General features: G+C 42.7%; 1 protein-coding gene across 1 annotated transcript in view; it reads right to left on the minus strand.

The window, feature by feature from the left end:
- CPNE2 (copine 2) overlaps positions 1-18,677 on the minus strand; it is a 249,774-nt gene that overhangs the window by 13,219 nt on the left and 217,878 nt on the right. Inside the window, exons 12-13 of the mRNA XM_077454744.1 lie at positions 9,240-9,294; positions 1,252-1,303 (exon numbers count right to left, since the gene is read on the minus strand). Of these exons, the coding sequence (XP_077310870.1) occupies positions 1,252-1,303; positions 9,240-9,294 (107 nt within the window). The remainder of the gene's footprint in view (positions 1-1,251; positions 1,304-9,239; positions 9,295-18,677) is intronic.

The raw sequence follows: 18,677 nt of genomic DNA on the forward strand, positions 1-18,677 counted from the left end.
TCCATTGGAGCCAGTGTTAATGGGCTTCTCCCAGTGGCGGCCCATCCACACGGGGCGCAGGGGTACCGCCTCCCTAATCCATGCGTCAACCCCCTAGTCTAAATGCAGGGCACCGGACACATGGATTCCGATGTCTTTTTTTTTTTAAGAAGCACATGATTAGAGACAGAGGTTCTTATAGGCTTCATAAAAGGGTGGGACTCGGGGCACAGTGCTCTGCCCACCTAGTTGTGTGACAATAGCAAATTAATATTCACTATTATCTTCCTGATTCTCCCTCCCCCCGGCCAATCAGGAAGCAGGTCCTGAGACCGGTCACCTGATCGGGCGAGAGGAGAACAGATCCTATTGGCCACTGAGGAGGAGACGTAGGGAAAGCTGCCATGAAGCCCCAGGAGGAGGAGACGGCGGCGGTGGATTGTTTGCCACCCCAAAAAAAATATACCACCAGCCACCACTACTTCTCACACTTGTCACATGATTCTGTGCAATCATCCTTCTTGAGAATTACATATAAAAGCATTCAAAACCTAAGTATTGTGATTTAGCTAATAGAGCAAGCAGAAAACACGCCTCCTTTTCAACACGGAGGAGTCTCACTGCCCTAGTAAAATTAAAAACAAATTCTAAAAGTCATGTACCATCATGACTGAAGGAGAAAAGAAGACCTGAAGTACTGAGATCTCTGTGACAATAGTAGATTATGAGAGATAAAAACAATGATGTGCGAATTATCCTTTCAGTATCTATCCAACAATCTACAACAATTTCTTAGGGTTGTTTGAAAGAATGCATAGCTCCCAACTGTCTCTGATTTCGAGGGACTGTCCCTGACTTGGAGCAATGTCCCTCTGTCCCTCCTCAGTTGTCCCTCATTTTTGTCTGATCTATATAGTTGTATATAAAATGCACTTTTTATCTTTCAAAAAGTATTTCCCAGTGCTAAACCTTTCATCCAAATTCTAAATGATTGCATTTTTTTTTATTTTAAGAGCCAGTATAAAGGAATAGTATTGGTAAAAAAAAGCCCTTGTGGATTTCATTAACTTTTTTTGGTTAATTCTCCTTTAAGAGGGTGTGGCGGGGGGGGGGGGGGCGGTGCCCTATGCCTACATACGTTTGCTAGTAGGTGTCCCTCATTCCCATCTCAAAATGTTGGGAGGTATGAGAATGAATAACAACCAGATATCATCTTTGAATGTCACAATATGCAAAACTTTGTAAAACCTCCACTACAAGAGACAAACTTACCTGAGCAGAACGGGCTTGTAGGATTAAAGTTGATAGCAAATTCATGAGACACCTGAAGTATAAAGCATTCTGTTAAGCTGCAGACCAGTGACACTCAATAACATGCCAACCATTATATGATAAAAGGAATGTGTACAGTACTATTCTAATTCTACCTTCTGCTTTTCATAAATTTTCTAGATAACGTGAACATTTGAATATGGCAGTATGTGACTACAACTATTGCAAAAACCAAATATAGCTTTATTGTCCGAGTGATTTTGTACCCCAATAAATTCACAAGTAACAAATTAGCATTAAAGCGGAGTTCCAAGCTAAATTGAAACTGGGTCTTAATTGAGCAGCGCCCAATCTCCCCCGCTCATTTTTGGATATTCTTTTTTTTCTTCTTTTTTTTGCTGCTGTTTTGTACCTTTTTTGGTTTCCTGCAGGACTTTCATCCTACCATGCCACAGTGAGATACGTCATTCCCTCATTTGCATCCGCCTCTCCTCCTACCCCGCCACCCCCCACTGCCTTTTGGGACCTGTGTGTGCCCCAGAATACAATGGGGCCATTCAGAAGGCGCAGTAGGAAACCGGCTATGAAGCCTGAAGGTTTCACTGCCAGTTTTCCTTAAGCCCCAAACACACTATAAGATTTTCTGCTGATTTGTTCCTTCAGATTTACCAAAACCATATAATATGAGGTCAAACCTTAGAAGTTTCAATTTGCACTACATAGTTTAGGTAAATCTGAAGGAAAAAATCAGCAGAAAATCTGATAGTGTGTATGGGGCTTTAGTTGCAATGCCAGCGCCTGCACCAGAGCTGATGAAATCGAATCGAATCCCTGGACCCTGGACAAGTAAGTGTCCATTAAATTATTATTTGGGCCCCTGAAGATTTTGTAAGTTTGCCCGCTTACAACGAAATGAAGGGTCTATCATTTTTATCATAGGTGTATTTTAAATGACAGAATATCATCCAAAAATCCAGAAAAACACATAAAAATGCTATAAATTAAGTTGCAGTTCAGTAAAATAAGTATTTGATCCCCAAGCAAAACATGACTTAGTACTTGGTGGAGAAACCCATGTTGGCAAGCGCAGAGGTGAGACATTTCTTGTATTTGGTGACCAGGCTTGCACACATCACAGAATGGATTTTGGTCCACTCTTCTTTACAGATCTTCTCTAAATCCTTAAGGTTTCTTGGCTGTCTCTTGGCAACTCAAAGTTTCAGCTCCCTCCATACATTTTCTATTGGATTAAGGTCTCAAGACTGACTAGGCCACTGCATGACCTTAATGTGCTTCTTTTTAAACCACTCCTTTGTTGCCTTGGCGGTATGTTTTGGGTCATTGTCATGGTGGAAGGTCCATCCACGACCTTCAGTGTTTTGGGAAGAGTTTCTCATCCAAGATTTTACAATGCATGGCCCCGTCCATTGGCCCCTCAATGCAGCAAAGTCGGCCTGTACCTTTAGCAGAGAAACAGCCCCAAAGAATCATGTTTCCATCTCTGTGCTTGACTGTAGGGATGGTGTTCTTACGGTCATAGTCAGCATTTTTCTTCCTCCAAACACAGCTAGTTCTCTGAATCATTTAGATGTTGTACATGTGCTTTCTTGAGGACGGGGACTCCGTGTTTGGAGGAAGAAAAATGGTGACCATGACCCTAAGAACACCATCCCTATAGTCAAGCATGGAGGTAGAAAAATTATGCTTTGGGGCTTTACAGACTGACTGAGGGTCCGATGGATGGGGCCATGTATTGTAACATCTTTGATGAGTACCTTCTTCCCTCAGAAAGAACACTGAGGATGGATCATGGATGGGTCTTTTAGTATGACAATGACCCAAAATATACCACCAAGGCAACAAAGGAGTGGCTCAAGAAGAAGCACATTAAGGTCATGGAATAGGCTAGCCAGTCTCCAGACCTTAATCCTATAGAATTTATAGACATTTATGGAGGGAGCTGAAACTTTGAGTTGACAAGAAACCTTAACGATTTAGAGAAGATCTGTAAAAACGAGTGGCCCAAAATCCCTCCTGAGATGTGTGCAAACCTGGTCACTAATTATAAGAAGTGTCTTACCTCTGTGCTTGCCGCCAAGGGTTGTTTTGCTTGGAGGTCAAATCATTATTTTACTCAATGAACTGCAACTCAATTTATAACATTTGTATCATGTGTTTTTTCTGTTTTTTTGGTTAATATTCTGTCTCTACCATTTAAAATACAGCTATGTTAAAAATTATAGACCCTTAATTTCTTTGTAAGTGGGCAAACTTACAAAATCTGCAGGAGATCAAATAATAATTTTGCCCACTGTATATTTAAAGTCAGCATCTACAGTATTTGTAGCTGCTGACTTAAAAAAAAAGTTTCAGAGCATGAAAGTCCGCTTTAAAGGCTGCGTTCGCCTTTTGAAGCATGTTACACCCATATGAAACATGTTCCAGCAGTCGGTAAAATGTCTTCTCCCCCAACTCCCTATTTGAAACTGAAGCCATCCATGGGTAACAACCAATACGAAATTTCAGTGGGAGCGGCAGGGCTACCATTGAGTTTTCCAAAGTCAATTGAGAATGGAACACAAGAGATTCCTGGTTTAATGACTCTTAAAGGCACTGAAGTCAATGGAAAAAGTAAGGTTCAGGCACCTTAGAGGGCCTGTTTTGCATTCTGGCTGTTGTTTAAAAGTCATAGATGGATTGAATCTCAGATGGTTCAGCAGGGACTGACTGACTTTATTCTATCTATGGGAAGGCTGGTTGTACTGAAGTTAATCAATCAACTTCAGTACAACCAGCCTGTCTGATCTATAGCCATCAGCACTGACCATTGTATTCTGATGGCATGGAAAGCTCCCATGTGCCCTGCCCGCAGAACACAATAGCGCTGGCAGGGATTGACTGTGTTAATGGTGAATCAAGCTATTTTCTTTCCTTCCCTCCATGGAAGGAAAGAAAATTGAATAATCTATGGGCTGCTTAAAGTGTTACTAAACCCATGACTCTGCATTCACTATATCTGGTCTCCCACACTACACAGAATACAAACTGCTAAATACCTTTTCTCATCAGTAGTATATAGCAATCTTATGACTTCTATCAGTGTCTGGTTAAAGCCTGCAGTAGGAGTTTATGTTCTATCCTGATTGTCCTATGAGGATGCAGGACCTCTGACCCTGTCTGGACAGTACCAATTATCCCTGTGCTTATTACATGCACTCTCCTAAAAAAAAAAATCTCTAGCAATATACACCAAACTGAGCATGTAGAGCTTGTCCCCTATCTATGTACCATCAGAAAATACAGTATCTCACAAAGTGAGTACACCCCCTCCATTTTTTTATTTGACAACACTGAAGAAATTACACTTTGCAACGATGTAAAGTAGTGAGTGTACAGCTTGTATAACAGTGTAAATGTGCTCAACTCAACACACAGCCATTAATGGCTAAACCGATGGCAAAAAAGTGAGTACACCCCTAAGTGAAAATGTCCAAACTGAGCGCAATTAGCCATTTTCCCTCCTTGGTGTCATGTGACTCATTAGTGTTACAAGGTTTCAGGTGTGAATGGGGAGCAGGTGTGTTAAATTTGGTGTGATCTCTCTGATATTGGTCACTGGAAGTTCAACATGGCACCTCATGGCAAAGAACTCGCTGAGGATATGAAAAAAAGAATTGTTGCTCTACATAAAGATGACCTAGGGTATAAGAAGATTGCCAAAACCCTGAAACTGAGCTGCAGGAAGGTGGCCAAGACCATACAGCAGTTTAACAGGACAGGTTCCACTCAGAACAGGCCTCGCCATGGTCGACCAAAGAAGTTGAGTGCACGTGCTTAGCGTCATATCCAGAGGTTGTCTTGATGCATGAGTGCTGCCGGCATTGCTGCAGAGGTTGAAGGGGTGGGGGAAGGGCAGTCTTTTTGCATGCGCAGGCTGGGCAGTAGCGACCCCAGCCAAGCAGTATGTAGTTCCACCAATTCAGGGGGGGACTGCCACCCGCCCGTTCCCCCGTGTGAGGGGCCCACCTGACCGGCTGACTGTCCTGTCACTGTGTGAGTGTATGTCCACAGTCCACTCTGGCTGCTGTTCGTCCGCCGAGGAGAGGGAGGGGCTTTTGCCTGCTGAGGGGAGAAGGAGAAGGCAGAGGTAGCACTGCTACTGTGGACCGCCCCGCCACCGCCTATCCAGAGACATGGTGGATGTAGGGAGGCAGGGCAGACACTAAAAAATTAAGTCAGTCCCCCAAGTACCACCGCTGCCACCCCCCCCCCCCAAGTACCACCACTTGCCATCCCCTTCAAGTACCCCTGCTGCTACCCCTCCCCCTCAAGTATCACCGCTGCCACCCCCTCAACATCACCGTTGGCACCCTCCCTCAAGTACTACCACTGCCACCAATAAATAATTAGTGCTTTTGTACTGTCCCATTTCAATCTGTAATTTCTTGTTTTTCAATTTCTTGCTTTTCAAACTGGTGCTATATTGTCCAAATGTTAATGTTAATGTTTAAACACTAATTTTGTTGGAAGTACCAATAAATATAGCCTTCTTGATCATTTTAATTTTTATTCTCTTGCGCAATTGTGTAGACAGGGACCCAGTGTACTGTATTGCCCGGGGGCCTATAATGCTCTTAAGATGACACTGGATGGGGGGTCAGCCTGTCAGTGTTAAAACCATACGCCGCACACTGCATAAAATTGGTCTGTATGGCTGTCATCCCAGAAGGAAGTCGCTTCTAAAGGTGATGCACAAAAAAGCCCACAAACAGTTTTATGAAAACAAGCAGACATGGATTACTGTGGTCTGATGAGACCAAGATAAACGTTTTTGGTTCAGATGGTGTTAAGCGTGTGTGGCAGCAACCAGGTGAGGAGTACAAAGACAAGTGTGTCTTGCCTACAGTCATGCATGGTGGTGGGAGTGTCATGGTCTGGGGCTGCATGAGTGCTGCCGGCACTGGGGAGCTACAGTTCATTGAGGGAACCATGAATGCCAACATGTACAGTGACATACTGAAGCAGAGCATGATCCCCTCCCTTAGGAGACTGGGCCGCAGGGCAGTATTCCAACATAATAATGACCCCAAACACACCTCCAAGAAGACCACTACCTTGCTAAAGAAGCTGAGGGTAAAGGTGATGGACTGGCCAAGCATGTCTCCAGACCTAAACCCTATTGAGCATCTGTGGGGCATCCTCAAATGGAAGGTGGAGGAGCGCAAGGTCTCTAACATCCACCAGCTCCATGATGACGTCATGGAGGAGTGGAAGAGGACTCCAGTGGCAACCTGTGAAGCTCTGGTGAACTCCATGCCCAACAGGGTTAAGGCAGTGCTGGAAAAGATTGGTGGCCACACAAAATATTGACACTTTGGGCCCAATTTGGACATTTCACTTAGGGGTGTACTCACTTTTGTTGCCAGCGGTTTAGACATTTATGACTGTGTGTTGAGTTATTTTGAGGGGACAGCAAATTTACACTGTTATACAAGCTGTACACTCACTACTTTACATTGTAGCAAAGCGTGATTTCTTCAGTGTTGTCACATGAAAAGTTATAATAAAATATTTACAAAAATGTGAGGGGTGTACTCACTTTTGTGAGATACTGTATATTGGGGGCAGTGGAAAAAGGGGAGCATCAGAGAAGGCAGGCTCAAACATACTTTTTACACAATGCAGAGGATTAACCCCTTAGGTTCCACAGTGATTATAACAAGCATGCTTTAGTGCATATTTAGACTGTCTTTACTGTTGTGGGTTTAGTATCACTTTAAATGTCTAAAACGTTTTTAAAGCCCAGTTGAGCTCTCAGTTTAAATCAGCTAAATACATTCCAGATTAATCAAAAAAAGATGTTCAGTGCCTTATAGTTCACGTTCTTTCTAAGGCAGCCACAGCCTAGGTCAGAGATGGCGAACCTTGGCACTCTATTTGTTTTACAACTACATTTCCCATGATGCACATGCACTGCACTGTAGTTGAGCATCATGGGAAATGTAGTTCCGAAACATCTGGAGTGCCAAGGTTCGCCATCACTGGCCTAGGTAGAAAAGCCTGTCCCCTTCCAACACGTTACAGAGTGGGGAAGCAGCGATCTTTCTGCAGAGGTCCAACACGTCCCATACCTAATCAGAGCAAGAGCTCTCCAATCAGCGGGAGGTGGGGATGAGCTTTGCTGACTGCAGAACTATAGGCCTGATTCATTCAGGGCTTGTCAGACCTCTGCAGAGAGACCAATGCTTCCCCACATATAGCATTGGTCCCACTCTGCAGCTGCTAGCAGGAGACAGACTTTTCTACTTAGGCTTTAGAAAGAAATTTAACTGAAAGATATTAAATTCATTTTTTTTTAAAATATAGGTTTACTAGGAGTTCTAATATACAAAACGGTAAAAACGAAAAAATGTGACATTATGATGTAACAATCAAGGGGTACAAAAAGTAAAAAACGACTTGTTGAAAGCCAAAAGCACACACAGTCATGGGTATAAAACGTATAAGCAAAACACATACCGACAGTAATACATTGGTAAGCTTTCTCACATGGAACGCACGGAGAAAACGAACCCAAGGGTTGGATGACTCTCAGTTGTCTAGTAATGTACTATGAAGTAACAGAAGTACTACGAGGAAGTAATTTTCAATGGCAGGTCTTGAGCATGTTTCTACACCCATTGACCTAACAGAGTGAACATAGAAGAAGGAAACATGGGGGGCTAGGCCCAGAGAATACACAGATCAAACAGAGAGGGGATATGTATGAAGAATAAGTACATGTATTAGAAATTGTGTATCATAGGGATAATATTTGCAATTTGCCCAGGGAATAACACATTTTGTTTTGATGCACTTGGCATGTATTTAGCTGATTTAAACTGATAGTTCAATTAATCTTTAAAATTGGTACTATAGGCCAAATCCTGGACCAACAGTCACTCAGTTTCTGCAAAAAGTTACAGCATTTTGCAAACTCAAAAACTAATTTACTGTACATGATATTGTCAAAAGTATTGGGACATATGAACTTTAACGGCATCCCAGTCTTAGTCTATAGGGTTCAATACTGAGTTGGTCCACCCTTTGCAGCTATAACAGCTTCAACTCTTCTGGGAAGGCTGTCCACAAGGTTTAAGAGTGTGCCTATGGGAATATATGACCGTTCTTCCAGAAGCACATTTGTGAGGTCAGGCACTGATGTTGGACGAGAAGATCTGGCTCGCAGTCTCCACTCTAATTCATCCCAAAGGTGTTCTACCAGTTGAGGTCAGGGCACCACCCCAAACTCGCTCATCCATTCTGGACCTTGCTTTGTGCACTGGTGTGCAGTCCTGATGGAACATCAAGGTGCCAACCCCAAACTGTTTCCACCAAGTTGAAATTAAATTGTCCAAAATGTCTTGGTATGCCGATGCCTTAAGAGTTCTCTTGACTGGAACTAAGGGGCCAAGCCCAACCACATGAAAAACAGCCCCACACCATAATCCCCCCTCCACCAAATGATTTGGACCACTGCACAAAGCAAGGTCCATAAAAAAATGGATGAGCGAGTTTGGGGTGGAGGAACTTAACTGGCCTGCACTGCGTTCTGACCTCAACCTGATAGAACACCTTGGGGATGAATTTGAGTGGAGACTGCGAGCCAGTCCTTCTCGTCCATCCACATCAGTGCCTGACCTCACAAATGCGCTTCTGGAAGAACGGTCAAACCTTCCCATAGACACAATCCTAAACCTAAAGCTGCAGAGGGTGAGCCAACTCAAAACTGTATTAGTATTTAAACTGTGCCTGTGCAATAAAAGTAACTACGGTATTTGCTATCCATGCAATTCTTATAATGTGCAAATCTGCTGCTAACAGTAAAGTGTCAATCCAAATGTGCAATACATGTTATAAGGTGCAATATAGTGTATGTCTGCTTTAACCAGGCACATACAGTTCTATTCTTCCATACATCATCGCATAATGAGGGAAAATGATGTTACCTTCCAGTCTGGAGGCAGCTGTGCACCAAATCCTAATGCTGGAAATAGTTTATCTCTACAAATACAAGAAAAGAAAATTAGATAAACAAAATAAGACCACAGGAAATGTGATGCAAAGCTTTATCGCAGGATTTTTAATATAATCTAATGCCCTGTAAACACGGTCGGAAATTCCGACGGAAAAAATCGGATTATGTTGTCGGAAAATCTGATCGTGTGTGGACTTTTTCTGTCGGAATTTGACGGAAAAAGTTTGAGAGCTGGATCTAAAATTTTCCCACAACAAAATCCGATCTAACTTTTTCCAATCATATGTAGAGAATTCCGACGCACAAAGTGCCACGCATGCTCAGAAAAAATGTGGAGACAAAAGCTATTGGCTACTGGCCTCTACGTAGTCCTGTCGTACGTTTTGTACGTCACCTTGTTCCAAACGATCGGATTTTCAGACAACTTTGTGTGACTGTGTGTATGCAAGACAAGTTCCGGCCAAAATCCATCAGAAGAAATCTGACGGATTTTATAGTCGGAATGTCTGACCGTGTGTATGGGGCATTACAATGCTAAAATCCTGTTTTCTAGGTGGGTGCAAAACATGTACTGCAGGATATCACAAATGGGTCTCATCTGAGTACATGTGACCATTCACATCAATCTCTGTCCATTACACAATTTAATTTCCATGTTTTCAGATACTTTATTAAAACAGTGCAAGAAAATCCTCAGTGTGTCCTGATCAGCGTTTAAAACTGACATCCATATCTACCCGATAGCATGCTTTTGTTTTGTTGTGTCTCCATTGCTGCTGAATATGAAAGCCATTCTTTTAGAAAATCACAGGTCCTGACTTTCTGGTGGAGGTCAGAAAGACACAGGCTCTCTAATGATTTATATAAGTCTTGGTCAGCTTGTTTTTAGGAAAACCTGTCTTGGACACTGACACTAACTTCCTTTTGGAAATTCAAGATCGCAGATTGTTACACAGATTCAGGGGCTTCACGGCTGAGCCACTGTCCTAGAACACGCATTCAGATATGAAAAGTCAGAAGTCCTCATTTGAATCCATGTTGCAGGTCAGTGACACAAAGTAATCAGCACTACGGCCTGGAGCACAGAAAATAGCATTTCAGAAGTCAGAATACCAGTGGCTCCGCCTTCCTACTCGGCAGCCAATAGGATCGCCTGTCCTTTCAGCCAAATGGATGATGGGTCTCATGGTCCACTTCCTGATTGGATGGGAGGAGAATCAGTGTGACAATACTGAATATTCATTTGCTATTGTCACACAACTGGGTGAGCTCAGGGCACAGTTCTCTGAGCCCCGAGCCCCCCCTTTCTTGAAGCCTATTAGAAGAAAAAAAAAACCATTGGAATCTATGCGTCCAGCGCCATGCATGTAGATTAGGGGGCCGTACACATGGATGGGGGGTGCCCCTAATTGATGGGCCGCCGCTGCGAATACACCCACAAACTAGGGAAATTATAGAGAGTGTCTATAGCACTCTTTAGATTTCCATTATGGCTCCATACTGGTTTTCAACAGGTACATGAATTTGGGGCAAGAACTGCATGAGGAGGCGCACTGAGGCTGGAGTTTGCCACCAATGAAAACTGGTGTAGTTGCGTTTCCACTTTCTAAATTTCCAGCTCCACCGGCTGCTCAGACTGTGGGGCTGCTGATGCCTCTGTAGAGCACAAACAACTTGAGGACAAATCGGCACTTGGGATAACATCAAATAGCAGTTTCTCTTTATTGAAATATCATGAATAACAGCTGTATAACAGCCATGGTATTTCTGCAGTCAATTGATTGGAAATCATTTGATGTTATCCCGAGTGCTGACTTTTCCTCAAGGATTTCTGCATCAGGACTGCTCCCCTTGTGATTGACAGCAGGCAGTAGGTGGATTCCACAACTAATAGACAGAATGCTATTGGCTATAGAATCTGCTCACTGCCTGCTGTTAATCATAAGGGCAGAGCAGACACAATGGGGAAATGGCCCCTCAGCTTCCTCCATTGGCCGCCACCCACTATTTGAACCATTAGTTGCTAGGAGTCTGTTAACTGTGAAGCCAACCAACCAAGGATAGGAAGGGAGGGGGTAGCAGTGGCAAACATGCCATTCTGTTACACAGTGTACAGAGACAGGCACTCTACCTGTCTCTCTATGCCAACTTAGTGCTAGTCTTAATTACCTCCAGTTAAGTTATCTACAAACTGGAGGTAGTATTTTTTTTTTTTTTAATTTAGTGGCCCTATTAAAAACGACCCAAGTCTGCCGCACAAACATGTTTAAGGCGTAACGAAGAAAAGCCTTATATCATGGAAAAAAAAAACTCCATGCAAAAAATACCATGATGGGGATTATTTCAAGAACCTCAGTGCTGCCAGGCAGCAGTGCCAAGTACTGAGGCACCGTGCTGCTCATAATATTTTCAGTGAGAACCATAACACTTGATCGTGTTTCTTCCAACACGCAATCATGTCAACTATATTTTATCCTTTATAGATTTAAAACAGGCTGATCCTACAAACTAAAAATACACATTTAAACTGAAACCTTTGAAACATGTTTAAAAGAGTGGAGCACCAGAGGCTGCAGCAAAGTATATCAGTCAAAAAGAGGAAGAAGAATTTTTGGGACTTTGAATGAGGTATTAGTCCCCTCCTCCATCCCGATTCAATATTAGTAATTTAGAAAAACAGAGCAAGAGGCGGGACTTTATATGAGGCGCATGGAAGCAGATGAGTAAATTGAATAAATAACAGCTTTAATAGATTCAAATAGTCATATTTTTACATATTTAATGATAATGCATTTTGCTATATATCAATACTTTATATTGCATTATAATCTAATATTGCACAGTAGTATACAATCCAACAAGGAAATATTTACGAATACATCAAGAATTTGATAAATATAATACACCCGTAGTAATCGATACCTATACATATTGGTGACCCACTGAAATGTCACTTTGGGAATAATAATAAAAAAAAAAAAGAACAGGTTTAGATGGAACGTCCATACATAGTTGATATTTATATACACATATCGGTAGTTGTAAGCTCTACGCGTTTCGGGACCTTATAACCACTCATCAGGAGCAAAACCGTAGTGATCATCTATCAATGAGAAAAGCAACCATATTAAAATATTTTTTTTTACATGGTTGCTTCATATTTTTTCTTAGTCCCAATAAGAGACATTCCAGTGGGTCACCAATATGTATAGGTATCAATTACCATATTTATCGGCGTATAACACGCACCTTTTTCCCCTTAAAATCAGGGGAAAATTGTGGGTGCATGTTATACTCTGATCGCACCGATCCCCCCCACGATCTCCGCTGACTGTGAGTGGAGCAGAGCAATCGCCGTGAGATACACATAGCTGAGTGTACTCGGCTCTTCTCGGCTCCGCTCACAGTCACGCCCAGTCCTGCCATTGGACCTGCGTTATGGCCATCATAGGGCAGGACTGGGCATGACTGTGAGCGGAGCTGAGAAGAGACGAGTACACTCGGCTATGTGTATCTCGGCTCCGCCCAGTCCCTGCAATCTCGGGGGCGTTCGATTTGCTCCGGCGAGTCTCGGCGGCGCCAATTTTAAATTCAGCCAAGCGATGGACACTGGGGACAAGGCTGCACTGGCGACAAGGCTGCACTGGGGACAAGGCTGCACTGGGGACAAGGCTGAACTGGGGACAAGGCTGAACTGGGGACAAGGCTGCACTGGGGACAAGGCTGAACTGGGGACAAGGCTGAACTGGGGACAAGGCTGCACTGGGACAAGGCTGCACTGGAGACAAGGCTGCCCGGGGACAAGGCTGCTTTTGGGACAAGGCTGCACTGGCAAGGCTGCAATGGACACTGATAAGGCTGCATTGATGGACATTTAAATGTAAGTTTTTTTTCCTTAAAATTCCCTCCTAAACTTGAGGTGAGTGTTATACACCGGCGCGTGTTATACGCTGATAAATACTGTACTACAAGTGTATTATATGTATCGAATTCTCTAAGTATTCGAAAATATTTTCTTGTTGGATTGTATACTACTGTGCAATATTAGATTCTAAGGCAATATAAAATATTGATATATAGTAAAATGCATTATCATGAAATATGTAAAAATATGACTATTTGAAGCTATTAAAGCTGTTTTTTATTAAATTTACTCATCTGCTTCCGTGTGCCTCATATAAAGTCCCGTCACTTGCTCTCTTTTTCTAAAGTATATCAGTCCTATAGGGTAATCAGTGTCGTTTATACGGAGCAAATAAACGGAGCAATGCATTTGGCAGCTGCGGCATTTTTGCTCCATTTTTTTATTTGTACCAAAACTTGTACATCAACCTCTCATTTGTATGTATTATATTATTACAAAGGAACTATTACAGTGAAATGCTATCCTATATAAAAATAAAGATCAGGCTCTACAGTAATATGTACTTCCCATGTCGTTCCAGCTTTTCTATGTATATTATTGTAGCTTTTAAAGCATGAATTTCTGTCATTTGACAGAAATCCATTTTTCTCTCCCAGCAAGCAGCAGAAAACAAATGAGCATGTTACCGTGGTAACTGTTGTGCGGAGTCTGTATTAGACTAGCCGTTTAATAGAGATGCTGAACAAGTTTCCTGTGCAGGCTGATCCTTATATTGAGGCATGTTTGCCTTTCATTGGGGGATTATCAATAATTCTTCATTATGGAATAGTAAATGAGACAACTGACACAAAAAGTTAAACCCTGATAAAAATGCAGATTCTCCATACAAATACAATACATCACCTGTATGACTTTATATAACAGCAAGCTAAATCAGATAAGACAGAGGTGTTTAGTTTAAGTGTATTATTATGAGTAAAGCCTAGTACACACAATGAGATTATTGGATGAATGATCGTTCTTTTTTTTCTTTGGATGCTAATCTTCATATCAAAAACAAATAGGTTGCTAAAGTACCACAATTCTCATACGACAATTTCGGAAGGAATGTAATGTGTTGTAGTGTATTTGTATTGTATTTTTAGATGAAACGTATACTGATTAAACAAAAATTGTACAACCTGGTATCGTATGAGAAAATTTTTCGTGTTTGTTCCTTCAGAAAATTTCAAACGACAGCTGTGTACTAACGATCAGATTATTGTACAATTGCTTCGAAAGTGGTATTTGTTTGTACGATATTCTGATCGTGTGTATGGGGCTTTAGGGTTTGAATAAAGTATGATAATTAATGTGCATCACATTCATGTGTTTTAATTGATTGTAGTATTCAGTCTTCAGTGATAAAGTAGGGAAATTTATTCCAGGGAAGGAGATCTTTTCGGTGAAATTCCAAAGTAAATCAAAAAAGTTTTTAACTGAATAAAAGGTTCCTTTTTCTATTTTTGTTCCTAAACTTGTATTACCAAACACGACCACCAGATGGCAAAGCAGAGACTACGGAAAACTGTAAGCTTACCATTAGGGATGAGCGCGATGTTAGAGTTCGACACGAACATCAGGTGTTCGCCTGTTCAAAGAACAGCGAACAATATGCGGTGTTCACAGCAAATTCGAAAGCCGCCAGAACACCGTTAAAGTCTATGGGACACTAACATGAAAAATCAAAAGCGCTAATTTTAAAGGCTTATATGCAAGTTATTGTCATAAAAAGGGTTTGGGGACCCGGGTCCCACCCCAGGGGACATGTATCAATGCAAAATTTTTTCGGGAGCAGTGATTTTTGTAATGCTTAAAGTTATACAATAAAAATGAAATATTCCTTTAAACATCGTGCCAGGGGGGTGTCTATAGTATGCCTGTAAAGTGGTGCATTTTTCCCATGTTTAGTACCACAGCAAAATTACATTTCTAAAGGAAAAATTGTCATTTAAAACTGATTGCGGCTGTAAAAAATTGTCGGGTCTCGGCAATATAGATAAAACTCATTGAAAAAAAGAGCATGAGTACCATCCCCCCCCCAAGTCCATTAGCAGGCTCTTCGGGTCTGGTATGAATATTAAGGGGAACCTCGAACCAAAATCAAAAAAAATTGTGTGGGGGTCCCGAAAAAAAACATACCAGGCCCTTCAGGTCTGATATGGAAATTAAGGGGAACGCTGCACCAAATTTTAAAAGAAAATGGCGTAGGGGTCCCCCCCAAAATCCATACCAGACCTGATTCTAAGGGGAACCCTGTGCCAAAATAAAAAAAAATGGCGTAGGATTCCCCCCAAAATCCAAGACCCTTATCGGAGCACGTGACCTGGCAGGCTACAGGAAAAGAGGGGAGGACGAGAGAGCGCCCCCTCCCTCCTGAACCATCAGGCCACATGCCCTCAACATGGGGAGGGTGGTCTGAGGTAGCCCCCCAAAGCACCTTGTCCCTATATTGATGTGCCTCATCCGCACAACCCTTGCCCGGTGGTTGTGGAGGTATGCGGGCGGGGGGCTTATTGGTATCTGGAAGCCCCCTTTAAAGCGGGAGTCCGCCGGGAGTTCCGCCGTTTTTTTTTTAAAAGCCAGCAGCTACAAATACAGCAGCTGCTGACTTTTAAAATAAGGACACTTACCCGCCCAGCGCGCCCGCGATGTCGGCACCCGAAGCCGATCTCTCGATCGTCTCTCGGGTGCTGCCCCCGCCATCTTGGGTATGGGAATCAGGAAGTGGAGCCTTTCGGCTTCATTTCTCGGTTCCCTACTGCGCATGCGCGAGTCGCGCTGTGCAATAAGGATGGACCCGCTGCCTCTGGGATCTGTGTGTTTCCCAGCAGGCAGCGGGGGACTTTCGGAAAGGGGCATAGATCTACGCCCCTTTCCGCAGAGAGCTATCCCGGAAGTGGGTGCAGATACCTGTACTGTACAGGTACCTGCACCCCCTCCCCCCTGAAAGGTGCCAATTGTGGCGCCGGAGGAGGGGAGGATTCCAATGAGCGGAAGGTCCACTTTAGGGTGGACCTCCGCTTTAACAAGGGGACCCCCAGATACCACCCCTCCATGTGAACTGGTAATGGGGTACCCCTACCATTTCACAAAAAAAAGTGTCAAAAATGGTAGAAAAAAAAAAGACAGCTTGGGACAAGTCCTTTATTAACCGCTTGCTGACCACCTCACATCGAGTCGGCAGAAGGGCTCGTACAGGCAAGCGTACCTGTACGTGGCCCTTTAAGAGGCGGCCTGCGGGTGTGCGCGCACCACCAGCGGTAAGCTCCGCGAGTCGGGTCGTGGGTTCTGCAGACTCGATCGTCGAATGGGGAGATGCTAATGTAAACAAGCATCTCCCTGTTCTGCCTAGTGACAGTGTCACTGATCGCTGCTCCCTGTGATCGGGAGCAGAGAACAGTGATGTGCCACACGTAGCCACACCCCCCAGGACACACTTAACCCCTACAATGCCCCTAGTGGTTAACCCCTTCACTGTCAGTGTCATGTTGTTTGGCTCATTCCTACTTATCATTTAAAAACGGTAACAGTTCGCAATCAGCAGACTGATGGTGACCATATACATGCTTCGAAACACGATTGATTTCTTTTTTCTTTTACAATTGATCTCTCCAGATAGGAAAAATTGATCTATGTTGAGGACAACTTTAAATCATAATGCCATCTGGACTGGGGTCACTTCCTGTATAACTGAGGTGCTGCAGGTACCGGTATCGCTGACCTTTAATGTGTGTCTCCTGGGTATGGTGGAGGAGGTGGTCCCCTCAAGGGCTCACAGAACGTTACTTACAATATTATTATTCTATGAGAAGAAGTCCATCTTGCTTAAGTGGAAAAAACCGGGGGCTCCAGAAGTAACTTTCTGGAAGGGGCTGGTAAATGTTATGATCCCACTATACAAAGCAACATATATATCTAGAGGCTGCGGCAAGAAATTTGAAAAAGTATGGAGGGCATGGTATGAGTCTGACCAAACAGTGGGTTAGTGCTGGATTGACTTAAGGCTGTGGAATAGGCCCTGTATGTCATATATCATCCTACTGAGCTGGGTGAAGTTGGGATATCTGCTGTCTGTGGTAACACGTGGAAGTGAAGAGGTTTTTGTTCCTCAGAGTTGATTTTATTCTTGAAGGGGGGGAAGGGAACTCAGTAAGGGGGGGGGGGTACACTGGTTTAGTAGCCGTCAATTGATGGCAATAGTTGTATAATTTTGCCGGCCATGTTGGCCGAATGTCCGACTTGGTGTTGTGCCAAGTCGTTTATGTGTTGTATGTAAAAATGTAATAAAAATAATTTTTCAAAAAAAAAAATCATAATGCTACACATGGGGAAGTGAATTTTGGGGGATAGCTCGTACATTATTGCTCACATCTGTTTTCACCATGCAATCTAATAATCTGACCAATCAAAATATGATCAAATTCATGACCAAAGCATCTCAGTGCTGCTGATCGATATATTTCTGCTCTGCCAGACAAACTCCAGTTTAACTGAATCTAATCTCAGACCAAGTCTAAATTGACTGGAAGAGAAGTTATACATATTCAATTGTTTGCACCTTTACATATAGATCAACCATAAGATCTAAAATCAGTTGACCCTGTATTTTCTTTGGAGTCAATCAAATCTGGGGATGAAACAACTTATCGATTATAACTGATCATGAAATGTTGTCAAGTATTTTCATAATCAATTAGTTGGTTAGATGATTATTTGACCTGCATACAAAATGCATCATTGTTTACAGTGCAGCATACATGCAGCTCAGTACGCCTATCATAAATGTTCAATAAGTGCCTGAGAAAGTGTGAATGTGTGAGGAGCAATGACTCATGGGATCCGTAGTCCTTGGCAGGAGAAGGAAGTGAGTGGTTCTAAAGGCAGAAGTTTTTTTACCTTGTTATAGGGGCACTCTATACTATACTTTGTGGCTTGCTATAGGGGCACTCTATACTATACTTTGTGGCTTGCTATAGGGGCACTCTATACTATACTTTGTGTCTTGTTATTGGTGCACTCTAAAGGCAGGATGAGCCAGAAGTGTTAGAGGGGGACCCCAGAAGAGGAGAATCAGGGCTGCTCTGTGCAAAACCATTATACAGAGCCGTTATGTCTGTTGTAAAAAACAAACAGCCCCCAAAAAAACTTATACAATCATCGTAAAGGACAAGTTCACCTGTTAACCAAAAAATTATAAATGCACATATTTTTCCATGCAAAAACATGTTATGAATATTTAAAATGTCTATATCTATGCAAAAATGTCTCAGCTTCCAGTTCTACTTTGTATAAAATATATAAAGATATATATCACCCTTCACCCTTCGTATAGCTTCATGCATGTCTGACTCCCAGTTACTTTTACTGTTTTACAGTATAAATTAACCCCTTATAGTAGTGAATATCTGCTGTTTTTGTAAATTCTTTGTACATTCGGTGGTGCATGATTCAGTAATGATTTTTGAAATGTCAGAGATCTAACCCCGATTGTGCCCTTTGCCC

This window comes from Lithobates pipiens, unplaced genomic scaffold (assembly GCF_037356315.1).
Source record: "Lithobates pipiens isolate NorthernLeopardFrog02 unplaced genomic scaffold, aLitPip1_a1.2 Scaffold_10, whole genome shotgun sequence".
NCBI lineage: Eukaryota > Metazoa > Chordata > Amphibia > Anura > Ranidae > Lithobates > Lithobates pipiens.